We start from the raw sequence: 27,043 nt of genomic DNA, 5'->3' as shown, positions 1-27,043 counted from the left end.
AGTATTTCTTATTTTTCTATGTTTTAGGATATGTCTTCATGGCTGACAAAAGTTTGAAAACCCTTTCAATGTCACAATTTAATGGACCTATTTTATTAACAACAACGTTGTTCTATTTTCATCCATTCTTTTGTTCTGTGGAATAATGCACTTGTTCTGTATGATAGATATTCGATGAAATCAATAGAACATAATTTTTAAACTCAAAAGGGTGTTCAAAACGAAATGTTTTAAGATATTGGTTTCATAAATTATTACCATGTGAATAAGAAGACATCAGTTTGATTTTAAACTTCTACTAACTTACATATTCTTTATATGTTTGTTCTGGATATTCGTGTGAAGTAACACAAGGCTATCTGCACTATTTGTCTCAAATATTAAACTGATAGATTAGAGAAAAGGCAGCTAGTCTACTGCACCTTTGTACCACCCTAATCAAATAACTTATTTAACTGTCACTTGTATATAATATCCACAATCTCAAAGTATTCTCAATCCAATCACACAAAGCCACCCCAAAACATTTAATCAGAATAAATTATTTTATTTATTTATTCAAAACCATAGCATCTACATTTTTATTTCAGTTACTTCACAAAATACATTTATCTCTTTGTACTATCGATTATCTGTTGTTGTTGATCATCATTTTTATTCAAATCATCAATGAGCAAATCAAACATTAAAATATGTTGAACAATTTTAATTCCTGTTACTATAACAAACAACAAAAAAAGGCATAAGAAAGGAGGACAAGTCACTCTTGAAGAAGATGGCACAAATAAAAGTACATCTTTCATAGGAAAACATGTTTAATGTGTTGTTAATTATTTTAAGTAAAAGTCAGCAAGTATTTCACTGAGACTTAAGCAACACATTTTAAGTGATAAAATACCATTCTAAAATACAGCAAATCTATAATTCCTTAACTTTAAATTTGTTTTAATTCCCCCACCTTTTGATAAATTCCTTGTCATTCTTTATTTTCAATACCAGCTTCTGATATTGCCCTGCCTCCAAAGTGTACTTCATTAACTAAATGGATGTTACTATTAATGTTTATTTCTAATGTTGTGGTTACTACTTTTATCGTTTTATGATTGATTTTCAATCTTTGCTTTTTTTACTGGAAGTATAACTGCTTCACTTACTGTATAATTCTCTGTAATATAATATTATTGTTTGTTTGTTTTTTTCAACTTATATATTCTCATTATATTTTTCTTTTTAGATAATTTAATGATCACAACCTTATCCTGAGATTCAATTGTACTGTGTACCCATTTTATTACAAGTGTTTCATCACTTTACTGTTACATTTTATGGCTGTTGTTTGTATGCCATGACCTAATAGTCAATTTGGTGCAATCGATAAAAAGGCTTACATTAAAAAGAAAGGACACTTTTCTGTATATCAACAAAACGTTTTTTTATTAGCACTGACACAAGTTAATGAAACCCATTTAGCTGAGCACAATGTACATATATTTTAATAAACAATTACATTTATCACGAACTGATAGAAATAAAATCGCTGATAACACAAATGACTTTAATGAATATTTTTCTGATGCAAGCACCTTTAACAATATTATGATCAATGATTGTTTTAAAACAAAACATTTTTATACCACTTCACCCATTTTAAAAGCTGCCATGAAATAATATTTCATAAATTAGCACAAAAATTAATTCAAAATCTTCATCTTCAGGCACTTCGAGATCTGTACATTGTCTTTATGGCTTCTCACAATCTGAAATAACAACCATCATGATAACTCTATGGAAAACTAAATGATAAATGAATGGAACAACAAATCAAAATTTAAGTACTTTGAAGCAATTTAAGTTTTTTTTTTTGTTTTTTAGGATTAACTCATAGAAAGCTAAGTAATGAATACAAGAAAGAAAGAGTTACATCTTTTGAAGCAGTTTAATTGTCATATTGTTTCAAGATTTACCCAGTAGAAAGCTGCTAGATCTTTTACACCTCAGTTTTCACATCTTTACTGAGAAAGTTCAATACATGTTTGGTAACACCTCATCTAGAACCCAAGACATAAGCCATTCTAAGACCAGCATTATTCCTTATATGTTTATCCACTATATTTTGCAGTTTTTCTAATCAATTCATTCAAATAACATAATACAATGAGTATTTTATTCAGTTAAATAACACTATGTAACATAATTTTGTTTCTCGATAGTATGTGTTATTTCTTAATTGCTTATGATGTAAAAGTACAGAAAATGGCCATTATTTCCTTCAAACTTTGCTTTTGTGACCTGGATAATGAAATTTAGAAATTAACTTATTTTCTATTTGCACATTTTCATTTACATAAGGTCTGAATAAAACAACATATGAATCAAGATTTACATGTATTTATACTAAAGTTATATACAAATGTTTAGAAGTGAGTAGTTTTTCGAGATTTGGGACAGTAAGGTAAATCACTTTCACGTATCAGCCACCAAATGTAATCTCTCATCATGTTTTCATTATGTGTTCCCAGGTCACAAAAGCAAACTTTGAATAGAAAAATAGTTCTTTTCCATTTACTTTAGGCATAAGCAATTGGGAAATAACACTTTCTGCCCAAGAACAAGAAAAAGTAAATTTATTACATAGTGTTATTTTATGTCTTTCTGTGGAGATGTAGTAAAGTTGCGTGGTAGTTGTGAAGCTTAATACTGTATTTCATCAAACCGTATCACTTTCAACGTTTTTTACTTTGAATAATATATCAACTGTATAACTTACACTTTAGTACTACTCTGATTTTTTTAGAAGCATATTAAAATATTACATAACATTCAAGTTGTGATTATAGTTCACAGGGAGAGAACCAAACGTAATTATTAACAAATGCAACCAGACAAGAGTTAAAACAATTTTCACCAAGATCCTCTATTGTTGGCCCTATTTATATTTCTCGAAAAACACACCTTTCGTTCTTTTTCTATTTTCAACTAGTATTTATCGTACCATTTTTGCCCAAATACATAAATATATATATAATTTTTCGTGTTTGATAAATACAGATTTGTTGAGGAGAGTAACTAACGGAATGATCCTGTAACATCAGAGTGTATGATGAAGTCATACTGTGATATAGCTAGATTCCTTTAGAAACAGTTTGAATATGTTTTATTTGCTATTGGTGAATTTTTGTTTATACGTGAACATTCTTACGTCTCCAGACCAGTGGTCATTTATAATACTTACAGCAGACTTCACACCTGTTTTCATCACTATTGTCCCCACAACCGTCTAATCCACTGCACAAGATAGCTGATGATCGACATTGACCATTGCCACACTGGAATCCATTACTGGGGCAATTTTTGCCTAATAAAAAGATACTAAATTCACATATACTCGTAATAAAAGTCAGTATTTGATAGCCTTGCACATTTTGTACAGTAATTATTTATTTAATTTTAAATAAGTGTTTATATACAGCATATAGAATTGCACATAGTTCTAAAAACACAATAACCATCTTGCAAAGATAAGCTTCACGCTTTTCTAATATTACTTGATCAACCAAACCAAAACTAAAACCTTTATTATACAAGTCTCATTGTATCTGTGATCATCCTTGGTGAAACGTTCGTCGATATTATATCCACTTTGCAAACGAAGAAGACGCTTACACAAGTTCAGTAGAGAGGATATAGTACCACCGATATTTACACAAGTTCATTAACGAAGATACAGTATCATCAACACTTACACAAAATGAACATAACGAGAATTATATGATGTATTTCTACACTAACGCTTTTGGACAGTTAAAGAGTATGGTTAGCATATACACCTCTCAAGTCAACAAATCAATTGCCCCTGATTCATTCTTCGTTTTCATAATTAGTTAGCCCGGCATGACCCGGTGGTTAAGACACTCGACTCGTAATCTGAGGGTCGCTGGTTCGAATACCCGTCACACCGAACATACTTGCTCTTTTAGCCGTGGGGGCGTTATAAAGTGTCAGTCAATCCCACTATTCGTTGGTAAAAGAGGTAGCCCAAGAATTGGCAGTGGGTGGTGATGACTAGCTGCCTTCCCTCTAGTCTTAAACTGCTAAATTAGGGTCGGCTAGCGCATATAGTCCTCGTGTAGCTTTGCGCGAAATTCAAAAACAAACAAATATAATTAGTTTTTAGTACACTATATCAGTAGCCCAAGAGTTGGCGGTGGGTGGTGATGACTAGCTGCCTTCCCTCTAGTCTTACACTGCTAAATTAGGGACGGCTCGGTGCAGTGAGCTAACAACCTACTCACTTAAATACTTGTTGAAGAATCCGCAAGCGATTGCGGCCCTATGTTCCTAGATGGAATCTAATGGTGATAACTAACTAACTAACACTATATTAGTAATATTATTATTCAACAAAATAAGTAAGTACGTATAAGGCACGTGAACGAAACATTTATTAACCTAACTTTTCCGCTATGTCACTAAATAGCTAAACATTAGGTAAAAAAACAACCAAAAAACAAACCCATAACAAACATTATTTTACAAACCGTTTGTGCAAATGGCTTCCAGTTCGTCACTTCCATCTGAACAATCTGTGACTGCATTACACAAGACGTACGGTGGGAAACACTGGCCATTGCTACATTGGAAGGCGTTCTTGTCACAAGTTATTCCTTCAAGAAAATGTAGAGTGAGTGAGTGAGTGATAAGTTGCTTTTTATCTATCTCACGTTAGAGGCAAAACTACATATAATTTAAGTGTTATGTAACGTGTGTAGGTATAATCTTTTGTAATCAGCAATTTAGACAAATTAGTGACGTATTAAGCTTCAGAGTCCCTGAAGGATTAAAGTATGTAAAAAAATATATTTAAATTCCGGGTTTTTGAGGCACTGAAAAGTGTGAAATATTAAATTCCGGATCCTTGAAAAGCTGAGATGTAAAATCTTAAAATTCCGGATCATTAAGGGACTGAGAGATAGCTGAGACGCTTGTAGTCTTTTATATATACGTAGGTTGAACTTCGCTTCAGAGCCGTATGAAAATTTGCCCAAATATTCTACAATAATACTCCAAAATCAATTATATCGGGGTCTATTCTCGACGTTAACTACTTGAATTTCTGCCTGTCGTGGGCCACTAGCATTAGTTAGTTCTTTGTACTACACAAGTTCAGTGTTCTCGCCGTTATTCGTTGATTAAATGTTATTTACTCGGAAAATATTTATTTTTTATCGTCATAACCAATTAACTTATCAATAAGTATAATAAGTCTGTTTTTTCTTTCACCTTTAGTAAAAAACTAAAAATATCACTATAAGAGAACATAGATGTTACATAACCAATTTGCTCAGTTTGAAAGTTCAGAACGCATAGTGGAAATTAATTTATACGGTAAAATTCAATGCGCGTTTCACATGTAAAATATTTAATTCGTATTATGAACCAGTTAGTGTAAACTTTCTGACAAATATTTTTCTAAGTGAAAAGCCGACAAATGAAAAGAACAAACAAACTCCGAAACTGTTAGAACGTTTATTTTCATTGATTTATAATATGATTTAAATATCTTCTTATTCTTATTCAGAATATATGAAAAATAACTGTGGTATGTGCAACAACCATTTCTTTGGAGTTATTAAAAAGGTTTTTCCCCCAATAAACGATAATACTTTTAATGTATAAAAAACATTATAGTTTATATCAGCCAAATTTTATTAACTTTGCACATTGATTGTACAGAGAACAATCAGAACGATTTTCTATTGCAGAGGAATTATTTTAAAGGAAATATTCATTTTTCTAATTTTCTTTCCATGGCATGTGAATACTACAATTATTAAATACTAGCACAAACAGACGCTCGCAGGTCGGCGTTTCTTCCAGTAGTTATAATAAATATTTATGTGAATCTACTTATCCCCTTATTATTTGAGGTGGCGCTGTAAATCATTCTACGAATTGCCTAACCACCACAACAATAAAAAGTGCGCTGTGAAGTTTCGTACTCGACGTTAAAAAATGTGAAAGAAGGAAGGTATACGAGTATAGCTTGCACTCTCGAATAGTTAATTAGATATTGTATTTTTCATGTGACCTATAAGTAAGTTCTGGATTCACGTCCCCAGCGCAGGAATTTGTGTGTAAAGTAACACAAACTTGCTTCAAGAAAGAAAACATAAAGCAGCTTTATTAACCAATCATTTCACCAGACAACTTCATTAATAGTATAAACTGCAATGTATCGTAAAGTACGTATATATATATATATATGATTATTATGAATCCAGCAAAATATTTTATAAGAATTAATATTAATTTTTAACAATACAGATATTTCTCTTAACAACAAACAAACAAAAACCATACCTTTGTAGCACCTGGCCTCATCACTACCATCTGGACATTCCCACTTGCCATTACAAAGTTCTGATCGAGGCAAACACGTCCCATCATTACATTGGAAAGCCTCTCGTGGACAGTCTAGAATACCGAGAGTATGATTACATTAATATTTGTGAAAGTGACGTTGTTTCAAACATGTGCTTTTTGATTCATTCATAGTGAAAAACCTATGTTAAGTTCACATATTAATGTCATAAGATGTATAGTAGGATATACTAGCAAGTATATGGAGCTGCCTTACTATTTAAAGCAATGAAATACATGGGGATATGAAGTGATTTTCAATAACGTGATATTTGGCTTGAAAATTATCATGCAGCTCACGTGAAAACATAAACACTTTTTAAGTTGATGTGTTCCAAGTCATGTTAAAACACCCTTGATCACTGTATGCATTACATGAAGGGTTGGTAACAGCACTGGGTTACCTTTATTGGTACTGAGCATCTCTAATCACGAGTCTTAAGAATTTAGAAATTCAGTTTATCAGTTATCTGTAAGCTCACGTGGTATGACAATGAATCAGTTGAAATCTAAGGCTTTCTTTTAGTTGTAAATGTAATGGAAGTCGACCTCAGAAAAGAAAATTAATTAATTAATTAATTATTAGGCGTTAAAGTGGATACTGAATTTTCACCGATTGCTCCTTAATCCTATAAGATTGAAAAATATAGCTCCTAAACATCGATCATAAAATTATAGCAAACATTTTACATTGCATTTAGAAATTTTTGGAAAATGAAGAAAAAAAACACCAAAAGGAGAGACAGATCAAGAAACAAATTATTCAAATTCGCACAATAGCGGAATTATAGGTTGTTTTTAAACATTTTTTTATACAATTAAAATTTAAAATTTATATAATATTTAAATTTGGTCTATTATATACGGCTTAATGTCATATCTATTTGTATAGCATGATAATTAAATTTTGAATGCAACTCATTAAAACGTCGTAGCATGCACAGTTTGATCTGCCCACATGCGAAGGGTTAACCACGCACACGCAGACTAACGCGCAATCGGTCACGTACGTACATTCACGTTCTTTTCCAGAGTTTAGGAGTCAACAGTTTCCCATATTTCATGCTATTTCCGATATTTCACTGTGAGATTCACTTAACGATTGAAATATTGACTCAAAAGTACTGCATTAAAATTTTATAATTATGTGAAAATTGAAGCTGAACTACCAGAGGAGACATCTGGTGAAAACCCCGACAATGGGATATGTGATAATAGATATTATTCTCAACATATGATATGTTATAAACTAATGCCGGTATTAGTACAAACCAATCTAAACTCTGATTATATACTCAATTTTCTTTTCTGTATACTAATTGTATTTCTTGTGTACAAAAGGTGCCAGTTTCTAGTACAAAACCAATGGATTTAACATAAAACTTGTTTCTAATTTATCTGTAGCTTGCTGAAACAAATCCCAGATCCCAAAAGACTATCTAAAAAGCGATGAGCAGTAATACCAATTATATCAAATATTTAATAAAAAGTGATTTCTCTGTCAAGTCAAACCAGCTTTCCAAGGTTCAGTGAAAACAAAATTAGGCATATTAAGTTCACCTTTGGATCTACAAGACATTCGGGAACAGAGATTAAAGTCGTGTTTATAACCGCCTGTCAAAGTTCTTTAAAATCAGTGATATCAAGAAAACCCACTTATAGAGAAAAACATACATGTAAAACGGCTTGTTTGGGAGAAAATATTTTACGTAGAGAGAGCGAACAACGTTTCGACCTTCTTCGGTCATCGTCAGGTTCACAAAGAAGGTCGAAACGTTGTTCGCTCCTCTACGTAAAATATTTTCTCAGCCCAAACGAGCTGTTTTTACATATATAAAGTTCTTTAAAGTTTATGGTTTATATTTAAAATATGTATAATAAATATGTTTTTACTTGCAAAGTCGGAAATTATTACATGTAATATTGTAATAATTTTCCTGCTTACTACTGTTCATTAACTCTGAGTTTTAGTTAGGCTTTGGGACCCCTAGTGGGCCATAATCACTTTAACTTAACAAACATAATTTGCTATTAGTGACTAAACGATAAGTCTGTAGGCTTATGACGCTAAAAATCTGGTTTCAATATCCATGTTGGGCATAATCCGTTGTGTAACTTTGTGGGTAACAAAAATTACCAAACAAAGCATAAGTTCTATTTTTAACTTGGATAGAATTTAGAAAATTCATATAGGAGAACTTTGAAAGCCAACACATTTTATCCTTCCTAAAATGCCAACATCTGTGAGTTTATTTCTATCTTAACTATTTATCTATAGACCGAACGATAAGTGACTAAGTGTGTGTGTGTGTGTGTGTGTGTGTATATATATGAATCTACCTTCGTCTTACAAATAGACTAAACTGGAACATAGGTAACCTTTTTCCATTTCTATATTATACTAATGTAATAAATTAAGCTTACTCACTGTAGCGCACGCATTCATCTTCGTCACTACCATCAATACAGTTCTTCTGCCCATCGCACACAAAGAACCAGGAAATACACTGACCACTTCTGCACTGAAATGTGTCTTTGTGACAACCTCGAGAAAAAAAGTAAAATAACATTAAAATATCAAAATATAATAACAGTAGGTTAATTTTTGAGCTAAGAATAATAAAATAATTTTGACAAAATATATTTTTTATATGAAAGAAAATACACATATCCTTATCAATCTGAATCATAAAAAACAAGGTTAAGCTTAAACAGTATTATTTAGTCTTAAGTGACCAATAGATACATGTTTAGAAAATGATGAACCGAGAGGTTCGCGGATAACATACTATTTCTTTGTTTTAATTTCTCGCAAAGCTGAACGACGGCTGTCTGCGCTAGCCATCCCTAATTTGACAGTGTAATACTAGAGGGAAGGCAGTTAGTCATCACCACCCACCGCCAACTCTTGGGCTACTCTCTTACCAACGAATAGTGGGATTGACCGTAATATTATAAAGCTTCCACGGCTGAAAAGGCGAGCATGTTTGGTGTAACAGGGATTCGAATCCCCGACTGATTATACGAGTCGAGCGTCTTAACCACCTGACCATGCTGGACTTCATAATATACTGAATGCCTAATCTTGTAAAAAAAATAAGTTAAAGTTTAGTGGATAACAGAATCGAACACCTAGTGTTTGTGACTATTATTGATTTGTCGGTTTACTTGTTGGTTTATATTTCAATGAAACGTAGAAACTTGAAAACAAAATCAAAAATTAGCGTTCGAAATAACTTCTAAATTTATCAATGAATTTTCAACAGTTTGAGCATTAACACTGAGTTAAGAACCTTTCGTGTAGCAGTTTTGCATTGAAAATATGACTATTACACAAATATCGTCATAATTATAACGATTGTTATTAATATCACGGATGGACAGGTTAATTTGGATCTTGGGGGTTATTTGTATTTTAGCAGTGAAAGATTAGACGGAAGCTAGCTAGTCAACACTTCCCACCGCCAACTCTTGGGCTACTATTTTACGAACGAATAATGGGAATGACCGTAACATAATGAAGTTCCCACGGCTGAAAGCCCACAATGGCCAGATGGTTGGGACGCTGGACTCGTAATATGAGGATGGAGTGACCGAATCTCCATTTACACGAAACATACTCGCCACTTCAGCCGTGAGGGCGTTACAATTAAAGGTTAATCCCACTATTCGTTTGTAAAAGAGTAGCCTAAGAATTTAGTGGCGGATGGTGATGACTAGCTGCCTTCCCTGTAGTCTTTCACCGCTAAATTAGGGGCGGATAGTGCAGATTGCTCTTACGTAGCTTTGCGCGAAAGTAAAAAACAAACAAACCCACGACGGAAAGGGCGAGTATTTTTGGTGAAACGGAGAATCTACAATTCCCAGATTGCCAGTCAAGCACCCTAACCACCAAACAGGTATGTACTTACCAACAATAACATCATCACTGATAATATGTATACTCACCAGTATTATTTGCATTACATAAGGATCTTTCTGATATACACTGACATCTGCCATTTATACAGGTACTGTAAGGATCTCGTTTTTGACATTCAGCTTCTCTGCTACACGTTTTCCCTATAGAAGCGGCTCCAGCTGAAGAAATATCCAGTTGTACAGCCGGAACTGTAAACAGTATTTATAGCATGTTACATTTATTGTCATCGACTTTAACTCTAATGATATAAGAATGCGTATTTACTACCAAATTCCTTTGGAATGCTTAAAGAAAACATTAATGACATTTTAATATTCTGAGAGACATCAAAATATAGCAGTAGGTAACGTGGACTTTAGCAGAGTGTATTGTGCCGTATTGCTAGTTTTTAGCAGAAATGGAATAGATGCTTTATTTCACACGGTTTAAATAGGTGCATGAAAAAATAATTGTTTATCTCAGGCCTTAGAATCTTTTATGTTCGTTATACTAAAGAAATATCTTCTTTCTTACTTCTTCCAAGCATTCAAAAATTTTCAGTTTTATATTTAGGATTTTATGGATATGTAACACCAATTAGAAAGTTAAAACTACAAAAACTGAATTATATAATTAAAACAAATTGTATCTTTACTTTGGCAAGTCGCTGTATTTATTTATGTTAGTCTGATTAAAAGTAGGTATTTTTTTAAAGTTTTAAATAACTCACTTTTTGTAATGCTTTTTGTAGCATTAAAACTTTTCGTATTACTACACCGAGCTAAGGTTGAGAATAGATCAATTCCCACTTATCTTTAAAGAATTTAATCGTTTTTTATTACACTTGTTTCTTTGTATTAGTGATATTTTTGTTCACCAGTGATACCAAGCGTTGGACTCACGTATACTCGATTCAGTTTTATTACTCATCAGAATCTCTACCAACCTAAAGTATCACATTGTCCGTTATATATATATATATATATATATATATATATATATTACTGTAATAGTATACATATACTATTACCTTCTTGCAGTACAAGAAAGGAATTATTGGAATACCAGAAATACTTCTGTAAAAAAAAACAAAATAAAGATCGATAAGGTTCGTCAGTTTCTCTGTACATTTGTTTGGAAAAATCACTTACTTGGAGCAAAATTCGTTGAAATAGTGAAATTTTGATTCACTCCATAGAAAAGCATTTAGTGATTTAGGTTGCTTATATACACGCTACATGGCTAAAAGTATGTGGACACCCCTTCTAATTAGTGGGTTCGGCTATTTCAGCCACACCTATTGCTAACAGGTGCATAAAATCAAGCATACAGCCATGCAGTCACCATAGACAAACATTGGCAGTAGAATGGGGCGTATTGAAAAGCTCACTGACTTTCAGTTTGGCACTGTCATAGGATGCCACCTTTCCAACAAGTCAGTTCGTCAAATTTCTGACCTGGTCAACTGTAAGTGCTGTTAATGTGAAGTGGAAACGTCTAGGAGCAATAAAAGCTCAGCTACTTAGCGGTAGGTCACACAAGCTCACAGAACACGACCGCCGAGTGCTGAAGTGTGTAGCGCGTAAAATTCCTTTGTCCACAGTTGATTCACTACCGAGTCCAAACTCCCTACGGAAGCAGCGTCAACACAAGGACTGTTCGTCGGGAGCTTCATGAAATGGGTTTCCATGGCTGAGCAGCCTCACACAAGCCTATGATCACTACGTGCAATGCCAAGCGTCGACTGGAGCGGGGTAAAGCACACCACCATTGGACTCTGGAGCAGTGGAAACGCGTTTTCTGGAGTGATGAACCCCGTTTCACTCTCTGGCAGTCTGACAGACGAATCTGGGTTTGGCGAATGCCAGGAGAACGCTACCTGTCTGAATGCACAGTGCCAACTGTACAGTTTTGTGGAAGAATAATAATAGTCTAGGGTTGTTTCTATGGTTTGGGCTGGGATCTTTAGTTCCAGTGAAGGGAAATTTTAATGCTACAGCATAGAATGACATCATAGAGAATTGTGTGCTTCCAACTTAGTGTCAAAAGTTTGGGGAAGGTCCTTTTTCATTTCAACATGACAATGTCCCAGTGCTCAAAGCGAGGTCCATAAAGACATGGTTTAACGAGGTTGATGTGAAATAACTTGACTGGCTTGCACGGAGCCCTGACCTTTGGAATGAATTGGAACGCCGACTGCGAGCCAGGCCTTCTCGTCCAACATCAGTGCTCGACCTCATTAATGCTTTTACGGCTGAATAAGAGGGAATCCCCGCACCCATGTTCCAAAATTAAGTGAAAAGCCTTTTCAGAAGAGTGGAGGTTGTTATTGCAGCAAAAGGAAGACCAACTCCGTATTAATGCCCATGGTTTTGGAATGAGATGTTCAACAAACACATATGGGTGTGATGGTCGGGTGTCCATATACTTTTGGCCATGTAGTGTATATATTTAATACAATAAGCTGTCGTTTCGTTCAACCAATACTGTGAAATAATCATTGTTAATATCTAAACATTTTAAGGAACAATTTTTATGGCCGCCATTTTGTTTCAGCACGATTCTTACTATTCAGTGCTACCTTATTTAGTAATTGAAGCTCGCTCGAGTGGGTAAAAAAATATCCCAAATAAATCAATAGTAAAATAAAAATATTATAAATTGGCTATCCTGTTTGTTTTTTACCTAATCTCATTTTACCTGATGATAACCCTACTGAAAACTTTAAAAGTCTAACCTTTGATAGTTTCATAGAAGCCTATAACTCTAACAAAAATTCTGTAAAGCTAGAAGGAAATTGGAAGATCGTGTAAACCACGTTAACACATCTGCATGTCCCTACAGAACCAAATAAAACGTGTTTTTTTTTCAAAAGGTCTGCAGTCGATTTGATTTTAGTTTATCACTAGAATCATCAATATCAGGCACATATAAACAAATATATGCATGTTTATATTACTAATAATAAAGGTATGATGCATTTACTATAAGCAGGCGAACTCGTACTTGTTCTTTAGTTTTTTGTCTTTAAGGAACCACATTCATTTTTAAAAGGACAGCTTTTGACATATGCAAATATCATTGGTTTCTTATGGCCAATGAAAACACAAAATGTAGAATTTAAACAGTAATACAGGACATAAAATTTACGATTCTGAGAGTCATTACTGACACTGTACAATGTAAAGACCTACACATTTTTTTAAGAGCTGATATAGCATTAAAATATATCAATGAGCTATTTGTACGAAACAAATAAAACTAAACACATGGTTTTACTTCGTAAAAGTTTTATATTTACTAGCGTGCAAACCTTCGTCATGCGGCTGTAATTAATAGATACAACCTGTATGCAATAACTAACAAAATTATAGGATTCAACCGTCGATTCCTAATTATAAATGTCGTTGTGTGTTGATTGTACCCTCAAGAAGCCGACGTCGTAACCACGAAACTTCCAAGTTTCTAAATTAAGTTCTCAGTATCAGAGATATGTGAAGCAAAAGTTGAAGGATTATTGGAAGGTCTTGTGGTATACATACAGTTTGATTTTACCTATAAAGTAGCGAATCGTGATAAACTTATACGATGATATGACATCAATAACTGGTAAACTATACACTCTTTTTTTTCTATTTTGGTTCATTTTAACTAATATGGCCACCTGTTAAAAAAAGAAATTATTATTAACTTGTTTATCATTTTTTTTTCTTTTGTCAGTTATTTTGATGGCTAAAAATTATTACACATTCGGAGAAATAACCTAAAATTCCAATGACTTCCAAGAAAATGCTATTTCATGAAAAGTAAAAGAGAAGTAGGTTTTGTTCCTGGTGAAAAAATAAGTCCACTTTTTATTATAGAAGAGTTACTACTAATTTCATACTGATCTGAACATAATGATATGGTTGTGTGCAAAATGTGTGATCATAATTCAATACACGACTACGTGAACTACGTTACTCCTTACCTTCTGTTTCCTTTGGTACACAACGGAGTTTATTTTTTGAGGATTTGAAACCTTCACGACAATCGCATATAGATGTACCTTTGTGTTTTTTACAGTGAGCACCAGATGTCGCTGCTTCACAATCATCCGAACTCTTGCATTTATTGCCAAGATCTGGAAAGTGGGGTTCAATGTCGTTAATCGTATAAACAATTAAAATGCATGTTAAGTAAGAGTGCATAATAAGTCCAGGTTTTAAAGTTGTTATTTTTATTACTCTATTTTAAGAATACACCCATTTTAAAATAGCCAATGTTGTTTTTAGTTGTTTTGTTGTTGTCGTTTGGTTGTTTCAATTCTTTTGTTTTGTCGTTAGGGATAAAAGCTGCACAATGAGCTTTTTGTGCTATGTCCACCACGAGTGTAAACCCCGACATTTAGCCCTCATACTCACTACTGAACCATAAGGGTGGAAAGTTGTTTTTTTTTCTTATAAAATCCGCATAAAAAGAAACAACAACTAATCGCACGTGGTCGTCTCTAATTTTCAGCTGATAGATCAAGAACCTTCAGGTTCATGGTCCAGGTACGCTATTATTAGACCAAGCTCGACCAAGTGGCTAAGGCACTGAAGCAAAGGATGCTGGTACAAAGACTACTTATAGTGGTACATTATAATGGTTCATAATGAATTTAGTAGAACTGTCCAATAACATTTATATATCTAATTGTCATTTATGTTTTTGTATTTTTTGTTCTTGTCAGTTATTTAGTTCATCATTTCAAAATATTTCAATGCTTTGATCTCTAATAGTGAATATACATATTATAATTTCAAAAAAGTTTCTGAAATAAATGCTTTTTCTTTCTGACATTCAGATAAAGAAGAAAGACTGATAAAATTTCAGACTTACATGTTGAATATCTGACTGATCGATTAACTAAAATGTAAGTTTTACAAAGTCATCGGAGTCGATGTTGACATTAATTTGATTACACAAATTTAAATATCATTTGATATATGACACTAATAACTTCTCAATAATAATTTTCTAGACGATAAATCCCACACCGAAATCACTTTTCTGACTCGGTGTTTCATACGTGTTGTTATGAGTTACAATTGTCTCATGAATCTTACAAGCTTCAATAATCTAATATAGCTAATTATCATATTCACGTAGGTCTAAGAAGTCTTAATAAAAAGAAATAGAAACCCTGTAACCAGAGCGCTTATAAAAGGTCCACTTTTCTATTTCATTTTTATCAAGACTAATTATCATATGTTAGGTACAAATTAAGTTTTCACTCATTATTAGAATTACTCAGAATAAAGCTTTACTATAACCTGGTAGCAAGTACAGCTTGAATAAACACATATAACCTGTATTCTGAAATCGATGTAACAACAGCACTCACGTGGCAAACAACGTTGATCATTTGTAAACAGGTATCCCAATGGACACTGGCATTTTCCGTAAATATTAGGGATTATCCAAACACAGTAAGTGTATTTGTCCGACAAGCGACACTGTTCATGATTAAGACAATAATCTCCTACTTTAGCCACTGAAATAAAGAAAAAAATGTTATAATAATCAAATAAACATAACACAGTTGATAGTAATCGATAGTACTTAAGCCAGTGACAATACTGAATAAATTTTACTAAAACGTTACGTAAGCAAACTTCACAAGCTCTTCTCACATTACGAAAAACATCAACAACAGCAACACAAGGTGTTGTGTCGAACGAAACTATATTTTAATCATCACCCTTACATTTTATCCATTTTTATACGCATATCTCATGATTTATCAAAAAGAGTTATCATCAGAATATTGTTTATTATTGGCCAGGCTCTTTTGGGTAATTTGGTAAAAGAAAGAATACTAACAGGCTTAGTCCAGCTAATGGCAACAAAATTTTTTTTTCTTCAAGTTCCGTGTTTAGTGTAACCACCTTTAGGCTTACTTAATAAATAAACTAGATCTGACAGAAATTCTACTTACTTTCTAATGTCTTTTTTCTAGTTCTTTCTCAAAGCATAACCTCTATTTACAGCACTGATCTAACAGACTAAATGGTTGACAGAAACAGACTGAACCACATACTAACTATTCAAGAAGTGAGTAAGAAATTGCTTACTCAGTCTAGCTTAACTTTTTTTCCTATATAGCTCAAACTTTCAAAAATGTTCTACACATTAAAGCCAAGCCCTTTACGTTACGTTAAACTCCTGGGTAAACAATACACATTCCTGGAAACACCTAGATTTAGTAGTGTGTGTTTTTCTTATAGCAAAGCCACATCGAGCTATCCGCTGAGTCCACCAAGGGGAACCGAACTCCTGATTTTAGCGTTGTAAATCCGTTGTAAATTAAGAAACTTTTCTGTAGAGTTGTTAATATTAAAATATTTGTAAAAATGACAATTAATGATTTATAAACACGTCACAATAACCGAATTTTCAAATGTTTTCATTTAAATTTTTTGCACTGAGCATCTTAAATTATTTAGTTTTGAAACAGTTTGAAGTAATGAATGAAAATATTGAATTTTGAAAATATGATTGATATGTGGTATTTTTAACTTTTTTGTAATTTAAGCTTAGAACTTTTCAATAGATGATTTTTATACAACTCACTTTTAAAGAGTTATTATATTAACACTTTAAGATTTATAATAATAATAACATTTAGAATTTTTAATATATATTTGTGTTAGTTTTTTAGTTATAATTTTATCTTTTTAACTCGATGTCAACAGTCAATTATAAGAGATTTTATTAATACTGACTTTTGATCAAAGCAAGCTGTTTTCATTGATCACGGTTAAAAATAAAGACATCAATAGTAAATTGGCCAACAATGGCCTATAAGCATAACGAAAATTGTAAGTAAAAAAACATACTGCATATAGTATGATCTCTAAATAAAATGTTTAATATGCTATAAACCTTTTTCTTTGTCAGTTTACTATTACATTAGCATATTCTGATAATAAAACCAGTAATGAACATAGCTAGTTAAATATACTCTTTTTTATGCTTATATTTATTACGATTAGAATATTTTGTTTCATAAATTGAGTAGCCTCGCTGTTAGCAACATTTTCGGCCATAATCCCAATAATAGATTCAGGGATTCAGTCACCTTACGAGATTTAAATATTCCCTAAATCTATACACTAAAAATAATTCAAAAATTCTTATAAGAAATATTTTTAATAATAAAAACACAAAGATAGTAATAATAAGTGTATATACTAATGAACATTCTGAAATATTGATTTTGTAATTAGAGTAACAAATTTAAATGCAACAGAACGAAAAATGGTTTACTAAACATATGAGGTGTATCTAAGATAACTAATCCAACTATAACTATTCTCACTTTATAAAGCACACGTCAGGATTAACCGCAAATTATAAATAAAGCTAATTCCTAAGAACTGGCTGAAATGTATAAGATGTAATTATAAGATTTAAATGTGACTTACAGTTATCACCCTAAATATTAGTTAAGAAATTAAAGTATAGAAATAATGTATAAAAGTATTAATTCCGAAAGCATTGTATATGTAAAAAAAGAAACTTTATTGAATTTCCTACAAAATGTAGTAAATCTGGTGTCGGAAAAAACAAGCACATCAATTGTGTGAAATAAGAATAAACTTATGAGCTTTGCTCACGAACTCTTTCAACGTCGAACAAGTTCTACTGTGTAGCATAATTTTCAAATTGAAATTTTTAACTTTAAAATTAAAAGTACTTTTTTAATGAAAACGTAAAAACGTTTAAACACATTATCTGCGGTGCTAATATATAAATCCATGTGATGTGATATATTTTAATGAAAAAGCTTTTCTCATAGTAAGATAACTTTGTTAGACAATGTCCATAAAGTATTGATAAAAAGATTAAATAAATATCAACAATATATCTAGAAACGTAACTAATTTTAAAAACTTTGTGTAGCCTGTCGTATTATTATCAGATAGATAGTTTTTTTGTAATTGTTGAACGTTGTGTTATCCGTGTTGCATAACAGATGTCAAGTACATAACATATATATTCTTGTAAGAATTTTTGTGAAACGAATATTTTTTATGAGACGCATCGACATCAAAACAATCATATTTACTAACGTAAAACATTAATTTACCTGAATTAGTAAGATATCATGACATTCTTCATTGAAGGCTCGACTTTAGTAATAATGTTACGAGCTTTTAAATGTAATTTTGTAACGAACAAATGTGTTGTCACCTTTGTAACTCACTGCCAAACAATAATTTTATGACATTTTTCCAAACAAAATGGTGTAATTTTTAGTATCGACAACGGTAATTCTTTCTCGTGTTTACCACTGCATGGTCACACTTTTGATGAGTGCATGACTTACGTTTTTACATTAATAATCATTACGTAATTATGGCTAAGTCAACCTCGTTTATGGTTGCCAAAGGAAACTATAGTCAAGCTTATTTCTATATATCAACAAAATAAAAAGTTGTTTTTGTTTTCACAAACGAATTTTGAATATTAATCTCTGGTACATTGAGCAAAACTTATAAGGCGGCAATTTCTCTAATTTTATTTACTAATTCTAGAGAACATTGCAGTATTTGTATTTCTGAAAAACAAGAACTCCACTTTTGTCACTAATGAAAAAATATATTTGTGAGTGTAATTTTTTGCTATAAACAGATTTAATTTGGAAGATCCAGGCCCATACAAGTAAACACATAGCGGTCATTAATAGATACTTTTAAGTTATTTCTTAGAGAACTGAGTACAATGGTATTCTGACCTAACCTGACAACATGACGTTGTCTGGTTAGTTCTGATGTAATATGACATATTTGTCTTAGTATAAACAACAGATTCAGTTCTTGATTTAATCAACTTAAATATGCATACTATTTATGACTATGGACAATTTGAAAAGAGTCTCGTGAGCAGTTCATTCTGTCGTTGGTTTTTCTGATGTTGAAATAGTACTTAGTAGCTTATATATATAAATATATCCGTTATGACTATGGATGGCAAACTAGGAATGAAAATGCATTAAATTATTATAAATTCTTTTCTGCTTAATAGTGCTGATTTAAATCACCCATTATCAATAATAACAACTGACAATTAGTGATCTATTTATGTGTATATAAAAAAGAATTATTGGTAATTCAGAAACTCACCTGGTAAGCACTTGTCTCGTCTATACGGAATAAAGTTAGGTAGGCATTCACACAAACCATTGACACATTGACTGTTTTTCACCTTCACTCTACACTGTGCATTTACTGCACATCCGAATCCTAGCAAAGAGGCTAGAAACGAGAAAATATTGTTATTCATAGTAGTTGATCAATGGTTTAGTGAATTGAACTGGTGATAAGCTACTTGTGAGGTTACATTTATTATTAAGCAGATTGAAAATTGAATTATGTGTACCTGTTTAAAATGCCACAAGACGAAAGTCAATTCGTTTTATTTAATTTGAATCTTTCGCAGATCTTGAAAATGCGGACCATAAAAGTATAGAACTAATCTAAAACCTTGTATGTAAAATTTCGAATAAAATCTCTTTCACTTTACAACGATAAATGTTAATAGAAAAACATTACGAAAGTAAATGGTATATTTATTTAAAAATACAAAATAGAGGGTTTGTTTTTAGAGCAAAAAACATGAGATATCTTTTGTATTCACCGTGGAAGTCCCAAACCATATATTTAGTATCGTAAGTTCGTAAAACTTACTGCTGTCTCACTGAGTAACAACAGAAAAACAACCTTTTGTAATAATAAGTGAGCAACAATTGTTTAATGCGGATTTACCTCACAATCCCTGTAACTTGTGGAGATGTTGATTGAAACAACTATTGTTATAATCAATGTTCACTTATAAGTTTAATAAACCAAAACATTGTATGCTGGTAGAAACTGGAGTTTGTTTTTTTTTATCTGGTGTTTAACCCGAGTAAAAATTCTGACAAGTCATAAGTAAGTCAGGCTACAAATTAAACAACTAATTTCTGTATTCTTAAGCTTGTTCATAATTCAACAACTATATTACCAACCAGCAATTCAGATGTTATTCATTATTTATAATGGGATAAACCAATTGAGCAACTATTTAGACGTTGGAGTCATACTTGTTTGAACAACTGGTCATGTAAATAGTCATTATTCAGTAGCTAGTTTCAGCATAGTAATTGCGTTTTGGACAGCAGTTGGCGACTTGTCAACTGGGGAACTGCTACTTACAACTTAGACCATTGCGAACAACCTGAATTGCAATTAAACAGCTGAAAAACTTGTCGGTATCTGGACTTATTATGCAACTATCTCAACTGTATTTCAGCAACTGAGCAATGGTTAACAGTTGGACCTCAGTCAATCAGTTATAACTGAGAAGTAGTTTTTGTTAGCTGGATTCAAAACGCTAGCTCGAGCACTAGCTATCATTGATCGAAAACTCAACAGTTGGCCCACACTATTCATTGAGTTGACTGCAAATTAGTGGCTGAATTATTACTCATTAACAAAGAGACGTGGCAAACATTATCCAAAGGAAAAGGTCAAATGACTTAGACGAACAGGTCAAGTGGAACATGAAAGGTACAACGATACGGACAAAGATAAACCGATTATAATTAAGATAAGATAAATTTATTCACACCGTAAATGCATGCCTATTTATAGAGAGAAAGTACAAAAGCTACACAACTGGTTTTACAGGGAATACACAAAAGAAAAGTTGAGGTACATAAAAAAAGATAATGGAAACTCATACCAACATTAAAAGCGTTTCCAAACAAATATAAGTCACAATGAACATAGCTCCACATTAGCAAAAATTTAAATTACACAAGATTGAAAAAAGTAAAGAAAACACATTCAAAAATTAATAAAGTCTCAGTAAATCTCTTGAATTTTCTATAACAGTCTACCATTAGTACTCCATCCTTCACTCTTGCTGGTTGTTCTCTTGTTCTCCCTCGCAACCCTCAACCCCTCATTCTAGTTTTAGCCACCAAATCTACGTGATCCTCTTCAAGGAGTAACTCAAAGGCACAAATGATTGGAAGAAAATATAAAACATTCTTAAATATTATAATCAAATATAGGTTGGTAATCGCTATGTCAAAACAGCTCATTGGTAAAACGTCAAACACTGTAATATCCCAAATACTTGAATTGCTCGTCTCTATCTAAGCTCTAACTTAATATTTAGGCTACTACTCAATAGCTGAACTTTTACTGAAAAGCTTGTCTGTTCTTCACTAGTTAAATCGCAAGTCAGCAGTTGTATCACTTCTCACTAACTGTACTTCATTTCAACAGTTATATCATAACTTTACAACTAGGCTGTTAAGCTCTGGCTTGGTCACTTACTTAAAGCGTTAGTTAATAAACAGCTCAACAACAACTATTCAGTCAAGGTGTTGGTAGTCACTTATCTAATAGTGTCATTTGAAACACTGGACAGTTTTTGGACTTAGTAAATTTAATGCAAGCTTATCTAACAGAAGGACATAAAAAACAAGTAGATTTAATACTAAAAACGTGTACTCTTTGTAGTTTTAGCTTTTAAACGTTAAACTGTTGAACAGAACAATAACAGGATACACGTTCTTTTACTTACGGGGTATACACGTTGTGTCATTATACTGAACATGATATGGGCGACACCTACAGGATCCGTAATCCCAGTCGCAGTAGCTGTTTGGAATGAACAGAAGACAGACAAAGGACGATTTACATGAAGACCCTAAGTTCATGAAAGCTGGCAGAAGATCTAAACAGAGAATTGTACAGAGTTAATAATTAATACCATGAATAGCATTTTGCTAATATTTTAATGGCATAGAGACCAGTCAACTAAAAAAAGACAATGTGTGAAAGTCTAGGTTTTCTCATCAGTTAAAATCATAAAGTAAATATTAGGTTAGTGTAATAAGTGAAACGACGAATACATTAAATTGAATTTTTAAGAATTAGTATAGAAATTAAGGATATTTTAGCTTTGGCTTAGCGATAAGAATGTAATGACATTCTAACTTTAAAAAAATTAAATATTTCTCTACAAAAATATATAAATGGTTGAGAATTTAATAATTGGTTTTAAATGAAATAACAATTATATAAAATTGTAATTATATCAATAGTTTCTGTTTTCAGAACATACACCAATTTTATGAGAGAATCTAGTGCACATGTGACAAACTGAAACATCGAAATTAACTTTACTGGTTGAACTTTTCATTGATGCATTCATTGTTTTGAGGATAAAAAGAGATTCATATGAATTTCCAATGTGAAAAGAATTGATTTTTAATGCAAAGTTTTACAAAACTTTCTTATCCTTAAAACATATTAAATGCCCTTATATATAAGGAGCAATAGCCTTCCCTAAACTGTCTACCTACAGTAAATAAAGGTTTCAGGTGAAAGATATTGTAAGACTGAGTTTCTACAGCTGACTTTAATTTTTCAAGAAATGATTAACAAAAGTAGATGGTATTGCATATGAACTCCGCTGATCATTCGAACTCTCGTTTTGCCAGAGCTGGCTACAGACAGTGACTGGTAGTCTTGGATGAATGGTATTGTGGTTTAAGCGCCCATGCCTTCCTGTTCTTAACACTAAACTTCTATTTTATTTCACGTTTGGGAATTTAAAAAGTAGGTAAGTCCTAATAAAATACGTCTGATAGCCAAATCGATATAGAAACGAAACCTTTCTTTGAATGGAACGGTTTGAAATAGCAGACTTCTTGGTTGACTAGCATTTATGATTACTATTTATTTCTTGTTCATCTGGTGTTATATAAGAGTATTAATTTCATCGACATCTGGTGTAAATTGTAAACGCCACTGACTTTACTTCATCTTACTGAGACATTTATGAATACCGTTTATTTCTTGGTGGTCTGGTTTTACAGCTCGAAATGTCATTTATGAGCTGAAATAGGTTAGATAAAAAGAAGTATAATTTCATATCGAGAAACTTATAAATAGCAGACAAGAGGTATATATTACGTAGATATATTTTCCCTTCAAAAGCTTCACTTAATAAATAAATAAATAAAAAACATTCATATCTACTTCATCTGCTGGGTTACACCCCAAGCACCGAACCTTTAATTTAAATATTCTTCGGTTTCTTGCCTTTTATTACTAAAATACTTTTGGTTTTTTCTCTTCTCAGTTTTTACAATAAGGCTTAGTATAATACATTCTTTAGTGTTCCTTGTACATTTTCCAGAGGTCCTGTATTGTAAACATTTTCAGGAAAGAAACAACAGCAAGAAAAGCAACAACAACTGGATGACTATGATGGAAATTGTGAACTTTTTTGTCTTTCTAGTTACAAAGCTTCTTACCGTTCAGGCTGTAATGTCGTGATTCGTTCGGTGCAGCAAAACTCTTCAGGGTGTGCACCACAAACACCTGCAATTAACGCACAAGTTCAATTAACACTTTTGAACTTTGTTAAACTTGTATTTTCGGTTCGGACCGCAATCTTACCAATATACATACGACCATACTCCACTATAATCGATTAATGATAGTAAATGATTTTTTCATAACTATTTACTAATTGAAAATATAAAATTCTGTTTGTAGAAGATATAACATTCGTTACTTTAATAGGTCATTTGTAAAATAAACCTGTGAAAAGTAATAAAGTTTTCTTACAATTAGAAATAGTTAATACAGTTAAGAGCGATGAAACAGCCAAAACAAACATGTATATTTAAATTGAAAAAATGTGTTAAAAGTTCGTTTACAGAACCTATAGTAATATCCTTAGAAAAATCGTTCGTTTATTTTATTATTAAATACAAAGCTACACAGTAGGCTGTCTGTGTCCACCACGATAAATAAAAAAAGCCAGGTTTTTTATGCTACAACCTTTCACACTTATTGCCCAGCCAATGGGAGTGTAATACTATGACTTGAAAAATCTTCGTTTAGACTTTTTGAGCAAACATATCCAAGTGACATTTGGCTGTGATAATCGGTAATAACGATTAGTTTGCTTGTTTGTTTTTGAATTTCGCGCAAAGCTACACGAGTGCTATCTGCGTTAGCCGTACTTAATTTAGCAGTGTAAGACTAGAGGCAAGGAAACTAGTCATCACCGCTCACCGCTAACTCTTGGGATACTCTTTTACCAAGGCGAGCATGTTTGGTGTGACGGGGATTCGAACCTGCGACCCTCAGATTACGAGTCGAACGCCTCAACACATCTAGCCATGCTTGGCCGGTAATAACGAACTGGTAGACTTAAAGGTAAGGTAACTTAGTCAACGACACCTACCAACAATGGAATTTAACAATCACTTTTATAGCGCACTATGTCTCAAAATGAGGAGTGCATTAGTGTTGCAACATGAAGCAAAAAAAGCCCTCGGATTCATTAGTCAAGCATGCTGACCAGTCGGCCACGTGTAGCCAAACTGAAGAGGACAGTGAAATAGCCTAGTCGTGTTTTCCATGTGAAAGTAGCTTTGTATAAAGTTAAAAGCGGGGTTAAAAATGTAACTTCAGGAACTTTTATGACTTAGGACAGATTATTACCCTGAGGTAATATTCATTTTTATTTCAAATTTTAGGTTAATGCTACTCTGTAAATGTCTAGTCCTCAGGCACGAGACAAAAAAAAACCGCAAATTTAACCATTTACGCCACTACACGAAATGCATGATTGATTGCACCTGATTTGGAGATTGTAATCTATGCACAGTATTCAACATAAACTTGTAAAACATGAACGTGTACAAACATTTTACGCATAAATCTTACAGAAACTAAGTCAACTTATTTATCTTCCACAGGATATAATATCCACATGTCTTGATTGTTTTAACCCTGGTTTCAGCGTTAAATTCAGGCATTATGAATTATCCGCCAAGCTTATCTTACCTAATCTCACGATGGTATTCATATTCTTCGACTGAATCTAATAGCTTTTAAGTTCGAGAGTCAAAATCCTGATACCATCTGATATATCTATACTTAAATCTCGACTTTTCCTTTAATTTTTTATTCGTTCCCCCTCATCTCACTCTATCCCTTCCATTTTCCCAACTCTTAAATGTTTTTCGAACCGCTGTTATTGGAAGGTAAGATATCCCGTCGTGCTGATGGCCTTTATCTGCTACGCCCCCTACGAGCAGACGTGGAACCTGAGAAGACTTGATAATAAAAAATAAATTCCGAAATCGTTTACTCCTCTCATTCTTTGAGAAAATGATAAAGCTTTATCTGATATTTTTGGTCTGACTATTAGAGCATTAAATACACTTCTTGTTCCTGAGATATTATATTAATCTTAGAGCATAAATAGTCAATTATGAGACGCTTCAACAAGCTGTAAACAATCATGTCGAAGTTCCATTAACTAAAATATAAGATAAAACATTAATATTTGTTGTTAGCTTTAGTAAAAGTATAACTGAGCTCAACTGAGAAGTGACATCTTCAGTTTGATTTTGAAAGTAGTCGAGCTAAACTACATTCATTTACAGAACACGACTTTTTGATTTTGAAATTGAGTTTCATAACACGTTATATGAGTATCTGGCTTAGCGGTTAAAGGGAGAGGTTATAAAAGTTACATTCGAAATTCGATATCCGTAATGGGTATAGCAAAAATAGCATGTTCTGCAACTCTGTGCTTAACAAAAAATAAAGAGAATGTTTGATGATTAAATGCCATTTCAAAATAAGTGTTAATTTAAAATACAAACTTTATATACATCGTATATTTCTACTTATCGCCATCCGATTCATTAAAATACATAAAAAACAGGGTTAAGCATTATTACTGCAAAAAAAGACAAAAATGTAATACAAATAGTTAACTTTTAGCGTCTCAAACAAGATTAATTACGTAATGCTGCGACAGATAACATAGTCGTTTTGATCCAATATTTTAAAAAACCGCAGTGATAAGTAAAAGTTCTCTGCTCGATTTATTATGCTATATATATAGTAGTCATCACAGACGTCTGTTGTATTGTTTACAGCATCAATAGTTAGTTCCACAAGGATATCACAGAGAATTTAAGAGCTCTAGTGACGTTATAAGGCATTTTCCAAAACTGGCTAAGCCGGGGTAGGTCCAGTGGTTAGCGTACCAGAATGCACAGCGAAGGGTCTGGGTTTCGAGACTTCATAGTGGTAAATATGCTTCGCACTTTTAGCGGAGGACACCGAATAAGACTGAGAGATAATCCTGTTATCAGGTCGCAACAAACATGCTCGCCCTTTCAGCCGTGGGGCGCTATAATGTTATGGTCAATCCCACTATTCGTTGGTGAAAGAGTGGCCTAAGAGTTGGTGGTAGGTGGTGATGACTAGCTGCTTTTTCTCTAGTCTTACACTGCTAAATTATGGATGGCTAGCGTAGATAGCCCTTGAGTAGCTTTGCGCGAAATTCAAAAAACAAAGAAAACGAACAATCCCTTGCAGAGCCATCAAATAGAAACTATTGACTGAAGTTTCGTTAGTCAGTGACTTAAAGCTAAGGACGAATATACCTGAACCCCAGGAGTATTTAAACTATCCGTTTAGCCTATGTGTGCACCATGTGTCGCACACGCCGTGTTCATACTGCGAATTATTTTAAAATATTGACGTTTTTTAGCCTAATTAAAATATTTAAGAAGATGTATATATGGGCCTGGCATGGCCAAGCGCGTAGGTGTGCAACTCATAATCCGAGGGTCGCGCTAAACATGCTCGCCCTCCC

The 27,043-nt window shown here is 32.8% G+C and overlaps 2 protein-coding genes across 3 annotated transcripts in view; one reads left to right on the top strand and one right to left on the bottom strand.

The window, feature by feature from the left end:
* Positions 1-1,203, top strand: part of LOC143244874 (von Willebrand factor D and EGF domain-containing protein-like) — a 98,701-nt gene extending 97,498 nt beyond the window's left edge. The window contains exon 32 of the transcript XR_013025370.1: positions 28-1,203. The gene's annotated coding sequence lies outside the window, so the exon portion shown is untranslated. The remainder of the gene's footprint in view (positions 1-27) is intronic.
* A 214-nt stretch (positions 1,204-1,417) lies between these two features.
* The window catches only part of LOC143244887 (uncharacterized), a 39,082-nt gene continuing 13,456 nt past the window's right edge, over positions 1,418-27,043 (bottom strand). The window contains exons 1-12 of one of the 2 annotated variants that reach the window (XM_076490374.1): positions 25,213-25,402; positions 23,667-23,733; positions 21,926-22,078; positions 19,474-19,605; positions 15,690-15,839; positions 14,292-14,444; positions 10,369-10,530; positions 8,849-8,965; positions 6,361-6,474; positions 4,539-4,664; positions 3,233-3,355; positions 1,418-1,757 (exon numbers count right to left, since the gene is read on the bottom strand). In XM_076490374.1, the coding sequence (XP_076346489.1) occupies positions 1,741-1,757; positions 3,233-3,355; positions 4,539-4,664; positions 6,361-6,474; positions 8,849-8,965; positions 10,369-10,530; positions 14,292-14,444; positions 15,690-15,839; positions 19,474-19,605; positions 21,926-22,061 (1,230 nt within the window). In that variant the 5' untranslated portion in view covers positions 22,062-22,078; positions 23,667-23,733; positions 25,213-25,402 and the 3' untranslated portion in view covers positions 1,418-1,740. Of the gene's footprint in view, positions 1,758-3,232; positions 3,356-4,538; positions 4,665-6,360; positions 6,475-8,848; positions 8,966-10,368; positions 10,531-14,291; positions 14,445-15,689; positions 15,840-19,473; positions 19,606-21,925; positions 22,079-23,666; positions 23,734-25,212; positions 25,403-27,043 lie in introns of those variants that run through there. The other variant, XM_076490365.1, reaches the window with a different exon arrangement.

This window comes from Tachypleus tridentatus, chromosome 1, assembly GCF_004210375.1.
Source record: "Tachypleus tridentatus isolate NWPU-2018 chromosome 1, ASM421037v1, whole genome shotgun sequence".
In the NCBI taxonomy this organism is placed as follows: domain Eukaryota; kingdom Metazoa; phylum Arthropoda; class Merostomata; order Xiphosura; family Limulidae; genus Tachypleus; species Tachypleus tridentatus.
Note: the sequence above shows the minus strand (reverse complement) of the source record. Positions and strands in the feature narration are given on the sequence as shown.